The sequence below is a fragment of the Pseudopipra pipra genome, chromosome 13, assembly GCF_036250125.1.
Source record: "Pseudopipra pipra isolate bDixPip1 chromosome 13, bDixPip1.hap1, whole genome shotgun sequence".
Lineage (NCBI taxonomy): Eukaryota > Metazoa > Chordata > Aves > Passeriformes > Pipridae > Pseudopipra > Pseudopipra pipra.
Genome location: NC_087561.1, coordinates 1723689 through 1733196, shown reverse-complemented (window position 1 = coordinate 1733196; position 9508 = coordinate 1723689). Strand labels below are relative to the sequence as shown.

Genomic DNA, 9508 nt, shown 5'->3' with positions numbered 1-9508 from the left:
AGGGAAGGGCAGGCAGGTCCCTCCTGAATTCATCCCCACCCCACTTCCTGTAAGAAAGAGGTGTTTAATTCGGATCTGAATAACCCCCACTGCAGTGGCAGTGGGTGCACCCATGGGATTTTCTGGGGGGAAACATCAGCTTGTTGAGGTTTCTCTCACTGACCAATTTCTGAACTTCTGACACCACTTTATGTAACATCTTTTCCCCCTCGGGAGCTAAAAGTAGCTGGGGGGGGTTGGACAGGGCCCTCCTGCCCCCCTCCCCTGGGGACCAGAAAGGACAGTGATGGGCTTGATTCCTGCAGCTTTAGGAATTCCCGTTGTCCTGGTAAACCCACCCCTTTGCTTTTCTCCCCAGTGCACAAGAGAGAAGTTAAAATAATTTTGCCTCTGAAATGTTCAGCAGGTGCTCAAGAGGCATCAGCAACCCGGGGGCTGCCACGTGTTGGTCCCTGTAAGTGTGTGTTGGTGATGCAAAGGGAAAAGTGGGCCAAGAACCACACTTAAAAAGCATTTTTAAAAAGGATCTTTTTTATTATATGCAAGAGGAAAATACAAAAATAAATAATTTTTTTTTTTCACTATTGTTAACGTATTACAATGTACCCTGTGGTTTCCTTGATTTATCAGTGCTTTCTCAGCCTTCACTCAGGTACAGAACTGGCTCAGATTCCTGTAGGAATGAGGTGGTGGAGTTTTGTTTTATTATCTAGAAGAGTTTTTGAAAAGAAAAAAAGAAAATATGTGTTCTGACACACTCTGGGCTCCACATGATTTTCCTACAATATTTATGTTTTTCCTATAAATTATAAAACAACATTGGCATAAATAAAAACTCAGACTGTCACAGCATTTTATGTTTTAAACTGTAACATTTCAAATGTTCACAGAAAAATACATTTTACAAGAAGGAACAAATGAAATCCCAAAGTCCCAAAGCTTCTGTGGCTTGATTTTGAAGAGGTTATTATTAAAAATACATCCACATTTAAGCCTTTCTTAGAAATCACTTATAGCCTCTTGGGTGGCACCTTTGACTCTGCTTCACAGGGAGTTCCAAAGCAAACTCTGGAAAGGTTTGGATCCTTTGACTGTGTTTTAATCCTGCTAATGAAGAGTGGATGTGATCTGTGGGTCAGTTATCAGTGAAAGGGAAATAATTTGCCCCATTTTTGGTGAAAAGAGGGCCTGAAAGCCTGAATAAACACCCTCCAAACACAGCCCCCTAAACAACATGGCTCCAAGCCATGTGACTTTACAGCCAGAAATGGGAACTGATGGCACAAAAATAGTGTCTGGAAGCTTCAATGACTGTGTGATTTGGGGGTCTGTCATTTGGTACAACCCCAAAAGTTAGTTTTCTTTAATTATTTAAATGGCAAGTCCTTTGGGGCCACTTTTTGCTTCTCACTTCATGGTCAACGTGGCTGGAGGCTCCTGGCACAGGTTAGTCCCTGCTGGATTGTCTTGTGCTTCAGAAATATATAATATTGTGTCATCCTGTAATTTTTTTGGCTCAAATTCGTTTTGCATAGCAGGAGCCCAAAATCTTTGCTGCCTCTTGCTGAAGGGCATGACCAGGATGTGGCTGGGAGGTGCCACAGGTGACAACAGGGCACAGCATCACTTCTGCCACGGGTCCTTGTCCTCACCTGCTCCAGCCTGCCAGCTTAGGAATGGAAATGCTGTTATTTATATTCAGAGAAAAATTGCAACTAAAGTGTTAAATCAACACATCTTTGGTCAGGTTTGGGCTTTGGGGGGGGTGGGGGGTTTGTTTGTTTACTCCAACCCTCACTGAAAGCAGAAGTTTGCCTGAGTCATGGGGAGAACAGGGGGCCAAAGCCCAGCATCTAGTGAGTCTATTCCGTGGTGTCCTCCATGAGCACGTCCCTGGAGTGTTTCCTGGTGTAGCTGAGGTGGTGGAGCTGGATGCTGTCGTGCAAATCCTGCCTGGAGAGGCGTCTCCTGAACTCGTCTGTGGTGAAGTAGTAGATGACGGGGTCGACGCAGGAGTTGAGGCTGGCGAGGCACAGAGCCACGGCGTGGAACACCGAGATCACCTTCTGCACACACCCCCCCTTGATCTGCTTGGTCTTCACAAAGAAGTCCAGGGGGAAGCCGATGTGATAAGGTGCAAAGCAAATCAGGAACACCAGGGCACAGGTGAGAATCATCTTCAAAGCCTTTTTCTTCTCCCCCAGGTCGTGCAAAGCAGAGTTTTTCTCTTTCAGTGACAGGATGGTCTTCCACGAGCAGTACAGGATGATGAGCAGGGGTGTCACAAACCCCACCAGCTCCCCTATTGTCATCAGCGTAATGGAGGTGGGAAGGTCGAGCTCCTTGATGGGCAGATCCACAAAGCAGGTGTTTTTGTTATCCTTGTGGAGCCTGAGGAGCGGGAAGGGCAGACAGGCCACGCAGACCACGACCCAGCCCACAATGCTAACGTAGATGTCACAGACACGCTTGCAGTCGCTGAACCTGAAGGGGTGCATGAGGAACAGGTACCTCCTCACACTGATGCACACCAGGAAGAAGATGCTGGCGTACATATTGACGTACTTCAGGTAGAAGCAGAGCAGGCAGAGCCCTCCCCCGAATTCCCACGTGCCCGTCAGGTAATAGAAAATCCTCAGGGGCAAGGACAGAACCTGCAGTAAATCGGCGATGGCCAAATTGATCATAAATATCACGGCCCTTTTAGTCTCCTTCATGTACCCGTAGAAGACCCACAGGGCCAGTGTGTTTGCTATGAGGCCGGGGATGAGGATCACCGTGTAGGTGACGGCGTAGTAGCGCTTCAGGTCTGTCTCCGTGCAGTTGGAGCTGTTGGTCATGGTTGTGCTCGGGGCCCGTGCTCAGCCCCGGCATCATAACATGTCCCTCAGCGTGTCCTGCAGCCACCTTGTCCTCAGCTGCTTCAGTGGAGTGTTTCAGCCCTGGAATCCCTGTGGGAGGGTTCGGTTCCTGGCTGCTCTGGGGAGCAGCTTCGTCACTTTGGGGTGAGGGAGTTAATCCAAGCCCTGCTCACGTGCCATGCTCATGCTCCCTGTCAGATGGTACCAGCCCGTGCTGTGCTGTCCTGCAGGATGGGCAGGGAGGGGATCCACGCCGGGAAGGGCATCGCCGTGTGCCCAGGTGGGCAGGGCCTCACGGAGCTGTGCCTCTGTCACCTTTTGGGTGGCATTTCAGCCACTTCTCTCAATGCAGGAATTCAACAACTGACGTGGCCCCTCAGCTGGAAGACAGAAAGATGCAGTTAGAGCATTGTGGGGAGGCACGGGTCAAACAGAGCTGGAAAGAGCCATGGGAACCTCTGGCCAGCAGAAACCTTTGTGACTTTGGAAGTAGTCAGCTCTCCTCCTGCCTAGCAAGAACCATGCCTTGTCCAGTGGAGGTGTGAAACCACTGAGGAGTAAATGGAAAATGTGTTTAATTGCTGCTACAAACCAGTTCTGTTGGTCTCCCTGTGTCCAGGCACGTGGTTGAGATGCTCCGGCGAGCGCCGTGCCTGCCTCCCCCCAGGCTGGCCGGGACACCCTCACCTCACACTCCCCTGTTCTGCCCAGGAAAGCCCTTCTGAAGGTTCAGAGGTGGCAGAGGGAGATCTGCTCCTTGTGTAACACGTGATGGGACACAAACATTTCCCACCGGAGCAGCCGCCACGTCAGGAGGGGAAGTCACAGCTCAGTGGCTTTCACCAAACCAGGGTCAGCTTTTTCATTTCTGCTCATAAACAGAGTGTGAACCATCCCTGCTGCAAGCAGGGACAACTGGCCACTTATTGACCACCTTCTGCTGCACAACAACCTGCAGTAGATTAAATCTGATTTTCTCACAGCTGCTTTTTCCAAACCTTTCCTCACCCACCCTGGCACTGCTGGAGCTGTTGGAAATACCAGACACCAGCACTGAGGGGATTGTGGGTGGACTTTATTTCAAACTGTTTGCACAGTAAAGAGCTGATGTTATCTGAATGTGTCAGACAGAAAAACCTCAGCCAGCTCTGATAAATCTGGAGGAAATTCAGATTTCTGCCCAAACTCTCTCAGGTTTGTCTCTGGCTTCCACATGAAGAATTAACCTGCAGGTCTAAGTGGGAGAAATTTGGAGGTACCAACCCGGATGCCAAAGGCACAGTTATTTCATTTTAAAGGTTTTAATTTAATTTTTTTTTTTCATTTGAAAGGTAAAATGATACCCTGCTGCAGTCCCTGCTGGTTTTTCCTGTGCTTTGAGGTGCAGGCATTAAAATATGAACACTTATTAACAATGCTGACGTTCAACACTTGGTGTGATGGCACCGAAACTTTGAAGTAGCTTTGAGTGGAAACAGAAAATCTTCTACAAAAGGAAATGGCTGGGGGGAGTGCAGCCTTTCTGTGTCTATTTGTGTAGTTTCTCCTGCCTTTTCATCACCACTGAGTGATGATTCCAAGGAGACTGAGACAATCTTCCTTCCACATAACCAGTGAAGCAAAATGGCTCCTGAAATAATCCCATTAAACTCCAGGAGCAATGATTAATAAACCATAGAGAAACCAGCCTTCAGCTCAAAGACTTTCCAATTCCTTTAGCAATTCTCCCTCCAACTTCCAACGCACAAACCTTTAGGAATGTGAGTAATCTCTTCATCAAGCAGGAAAACCCACTGGTGCTCACCTAAAACCCCTGGGGTTTTATCCATCACTGGTGGGTAACTTGGGCTGAGGGCTTTGATTTCCATTTGATGGGGCTTGACTGGCACATCCCTGGAAGTGTCCAAGGCCAGGTTGGATGGGGCTTTAAGGAAAGTGTCCCTGCCCATGGCAGGGGTGGAATGAGATATCTTTAAGGTCCCTTCCAGCCCCAACCATTCCATGATTCCATCAGATCCTTGCCTGATGTTTGCTCCCAAGCACCAGCAGAGGAGCTCAAGTGTCATCTCTCCCTGCCCAGACAGGTGTCCTGCTCTTGCAGGGGTGCCCAGCTGGCACCAGTGCACCAGGCTGGGCATCATCCATGGGGCATCCAGGGCAAGACAAAGCCCTAAGCCCACGTCACCCAGCTCTTCCTCACAGTGGTTTATTTAATCTTCTTTTTTTTTAAATTAATTTAAAGCAGCTTGTCTTTCACCTCTTGGCAGGGGCTCCTGTCACCCACTCAGGGAGACTCAATAGTGCTCCTTTTTCCTCTGGCTGCATTCCCACAGGGGTAAACTCACTTTAACTCCGTGTCTGGGCTATGAGACACACAGGGGCAAGGCCAAGGTGCAGCCCCAGCCCATCCACAGCCACTGCACACACGTGTGCACACTCATGTTTTTCCTGCTGTCCCCCAGCTCCTGCACTTCCCATCCCCACTGCACAGCAACTTTCCTGGAACTCCATGCCCTGCTCCCTCCAGCCTGGCCCTGGTCAGGGATGCACTGGGAGCACCTTCTGCCTCTCCCTGTGGCACGAGGGGTCCCAGAAGGCCCAGCTAAAGGTGGGGAGCACCGAGAGTGCTCACCCAGAGCCCCCAGAAACACCCTTGGAGCTCGGGGAGAGGGGTATAAAAACTCAGCAACGTGAGAAACAGTGCTCTGGAAATCCCAAACAGCAACATCACAAAGTTCAGCCCCACGTGCTGTGTAAAAACCAGCAGGAGGCTAAAAAAAGCTCCAGAAAGAGGAAATTTTGTTTCGTGTGCTCCGTGCTCGCTTCCCCCCAGCACGGGGGGCAGGGGAGAGGCTCTCCCCAGGCACAGTCCCCTTCTTCCCCTGAGTGGATTTTTCCCCTGATTTTGCCAAGGAGACCCCCCCAGTCAGCCACGTTGGGGCACTGGATGAAGACTTTGTGCTTCATGAGACAGAGGCAGCAGGTAGAAGTTGCAGCCAGACCCTAAACCAGCCTGTTACAAGTGGCCATGGCCCCTGTGCAGCATTTCCCACGTGCTGAAGGGCAGCCCTGTGTCCATATGCTCCATGTGAGCAGTGCAGGGGCTGGGATGTGGGAGCAGTCGCTGAGGGGTTACACCTGTGGGCTCTGCCCCGTGCCCTCATCACAGCCCATCACCTCCCTCAGAGCCCATCAGGGCTCAGCAGCCACACCTGAGGGTGCTTAAAAATCCTGGGTCAACCCAGGGGCTCGTTAGCAAATCCTGAGGGTTTTACCCCAGGAAAAGCCACAGCAGCCCTTAAACCCAGCTGGGTGGGGGAGAGGCTTTAAATCCAGCCTGGGGGAGGGCAGTTTGTGGCCAGGTGGGATTTGGGGGGTTGTCCTTGCTGTTGTGTTGTGCCTGGAAACCTCTTGGAGCTCAGGTTCCCCCAGGAGCTGGGATGCTGTCCCACACCTCCTGCTCCTTCCCAGAGCCAGGGTGAGGGATCAGCCTGGATGGATCCTGCCCCAAGCACCGTTCTTGCTGCTGGCACAGGTGAGCTGTGGGTGCCAAGCCACCCTGGGTTCAGTTTGGGGCTGTATTTGTGCTGTAAGAACATGTAAAGCCTGTGCCAGAGGTGACCTGGGCACAGCAGCAGCACTCTGGTGTCACCAGCTGACTTACCCTTCTGGGGGGAACTGGGCTGTGCTGCTGCCTCCCACCTCTCTTCTATTTTAACTCCTTATCCTCCACAACCTAAAATAAAAGCAGAACATGCACATGGGTGACCCAAAATGGAAATTTAGTTTCCTGCTGAAGCTGTGCTGGTGGAGGTGGAGTGAGGGTGGTTCTGTCCCTCCATGTGGGTTCTCTGGGGGTGTGGGGACAGGGCCCAGGAGTGTCCTGTGCTGGGCTTCTCCCAGTGCCCACTTGTTCTTCAGCTCACCTGAAGTGCTGCTGTCCTGTTCTGGCAGAGATAACTATTAGTAACTAGTGGGTATTAATTAATGCTAGGTATTAACTGAAAACAGAAGTCACAGAACTAGAGGCTGATCATTGCACAGGTTTTCTTTTCGATTCTTTTAATTCACATCAGGGGAGGATAAAAGCTTCTCTGCCTTGAAGCAGTTTCCTTGTAGATATTTGTGGCTTGTGTCTTCCTCCAAAGGGGCAACATTGTCCTTTGCTGTATTAACTGAATTCCAAGAATATACAGGAAAACATGGTGGGATTGTTGGGGTGTCCTGTGCAGGGCCAGGAGTTGGACTTGATCCTGATGGGTCCCTTCCAACTCAGCATATTCTATGAAATGCTCTACTTTAATGCCATATGAAATACTCTGCTTTGGCCTTTTAATCCTTTGCAAAAGCTCCTGTCCTCCTTTGTCAATATTAATCTTGGTTAAGAAGGGAAAAATAACCCAGAGCAGCCGTGCTGTGTGTTATCCTAATCCCCCAGCTCTCCCTCCCTGGCACACCCCAACATTCCTGGGAGATGTTCAGAGCAAGGAGCATCAAAGCTGTGAGTTTTCCACCCAGGCCACCAGGGCACATCCCCCAGGGAGGCACAGCCACGTCCCTGGGCTGTGATAAGCCTGCCTCCCCCCTTCCCCGATTCTTGCAATTAAGTGGAAAAAGACCTGTGGAAAATTCGTGTGGTGCCTCCTATGAGGAACAGACCACTTGGGAAAACCCATGGGACAAATAGAGTGAGACAAACCCCAGGAAAACCCAGAGCAGTGAGTGAATTGGGTCAGTTGTGGGGATGGGGCTGTGCGGCCTCAGAGTCCACTTACAGACAAGTCCCACCCCAGGCAGCTGTGGGTTTGCAAAGGCTGAGAATCACTGCATTTGATGTTAATCCTTAAATTCAGCTTCTTGATACTCATATAATGATAGCAGACAATACAGTTTGACCCTTTTAGATCTGGGTATTTTGGCTCCAGCCATCCCCCTGCTCTCCCTTGGGTACTCAGAGCATCCATGAGCAGGCACAGGAGCTCGCTCTTCCAAAACATGAGTTTTTAGCTCCTTACCTGTACCTGGGTTTACTCTGTGTCTCCTCCCTTCTGCCCATTAACTTCTGGAGACACACAGGGTTGGTGTTAAGGCAGGACCCCCCTGCCCCTCCCTGGGGTGTCCCATCCCCTCTGAACACTCCCAGCACCCGCCAGAAGCGGCACCGGCTCTGTCGCAGTTATCGAAAACAAGCCCAGTTTAGATCCTTTAGCTGGAACCAGAGCTGGCCGGGACAGAGGGATCACTCCTACCTTTGCTGTCCTGCCAGGCTGCTCCGTGTGGCCCTGTGGGTGCTGCCAGCAGGTCCCCCCGCGGGTCCCTCCCTCGACGTGCAAAGCAAAAGTGCAACTGGTGGAGCTGCGGCTGCGCCCGCGCAGAGGAACGGGGTGGGAGGGCACCGCTTTTGGGGTGCTCCCCCTGCCCTGGGGCCTGGCTGGACCCTCCTCCTCTTTCCTTTTCTATTTTTGTGCTTTTATGTCTGTATTTGTAGACCTGATGGTGGTTTTGGGGTATTTTGGGAACTGTTGCCCCTGCTGCCAGAGGAGGGGGGTCTGGGGGTGCTCGACCCCGGTAAAGCAGAGTCAGCTCCCAGGGGCAGGTGCCCCCTGGCAGAGCCCCTCTGTGAAGGGCACGGGGCTGAGGCTGAGGGAGTGAGATGCTTCATCCATTGATCTCCTTCCCCTCACTGTCCCCTTCTCTCTCATCTGGGTGTTGTTACCCCCGTGCTGCAGTTCCAGTGCTCTGGGGGGGCTGATCAGGGTCAGGTTTGGGCTCCTCCAAAAGCAGCGGGTTCTCCACGGTCGTTACTTTCTTGTTCAGTGGATTTCACGGAGCAAACCAGGGTGAGAGTCGAGGACTCTTCCAAGTGTGCCCTGAAGTGGTGTCACCCATCCCCAAGTTCCCGAGCCATCGTGGTGCCCATCGGCAGAGGGCAGAGCTGGCTCTGGTTTGATTTTGAAAAGCGGCACTTCCCCGGTTATCCAGCTGGGGACTCCAGCTCAAGAAACATTAGAATTACCACCTTTTAAGATCAAGAGTGATCACCGATTCTCTATTCAATTGGTTAATTTGAAAAAGTGACTTTTTTTTTTTAACCATTTCTGTAGCAATTCAACCTTGCAAAACCTTGCAACCTTGCAAATCAAATTGAAGATTTGCAACTTTGTAATTTGCATTTACTCATTTTTCTTACATGTCTGCTCAGGAGAACAGAACATACTTTGCAGAATGGTTTGTGGAGAGGGTTTCAACTCTGCTAAGGGTCACACAGGTAGTGAGGTGCTGTGTCCCCACCCCAGCATCTCATACCTGCAGCAGGTACCAGGGTCTCTGTGCCACCCACCCCTTTCAAGCATCATTGATTTACTCAGATCACAATTCCTGTTTACAGCAGGGGTTTGTAGCTCTAGATACCCCTTTTTATTTTGGTTTATAAGAAGTGAATCTCTTGGGCACATTGGGGGCTCTTACAGCTTTGCAGGGCACGGGGTTTGTCACCCCTGTGGTGGCACCACTCCTCACTGGGATCACACCTCCCAGAAATGCAGCCATGGGCCTGTTCCAGCAGCTGATACTCCTGCTGGTTAAAGCTTCCAGCCTTCTTTTGAGGCTGCTGATGACTTGATGTGCCTTAATTAGTGTAGTGTGGG

General features: G+C 50.9%; 1 protein-coding gene across 2 annotated transcripts; it reads right to left on the bottom strand.

Moving 5' to 3' along the window:
• Positions 1 to 511: 511 nt before the first annotated feature.
• GPR174 (G protein-coupled receptor 174) lies at positions 512 to 8207 on the bottom strand. 2 transcript variants are annotated; one of them, XM_064669563.1, is made up of 3 exons: positions 8111 to 8207; positions 6526 to 6597; positions 512 to 3241 (listed from the first exon to the last, which is right to left on the bottom strand). In XM_064669563.1, the coding sequence occupies exon 3, from the start codon at positions 2838 to 2840 to the stop codon at positions 1863 to 1865; it is 978 nt and encodes a 325-aa protein (XP_064525633.1). In that variant the 5' UTR covers positions 2841 to 3241; positions 6526 to 6597; positions 8111 to 8207; the 3' UTR covers positions 512 to 1862. The 2 variants fall into 2 exon arrangements, with proteins under 2 accessions (XP_064525633.1, XP_064525634.1); XM_064669564.1 differs by lacking the exon at positions 6526 to 6597.
• Positions 8208 to 9508: the final 1301 nt, after the last annotated feature.

Bases quoted from the DNA above. Each gene is read 5' to 3' on its own strand.
- GPR174 (XM_064669563.1), bottom strand. From the start codon at position 2,840: ATGACCAACAGCTCCAACTGCACGGAGACAGACCTGAAGCGCTACTAC.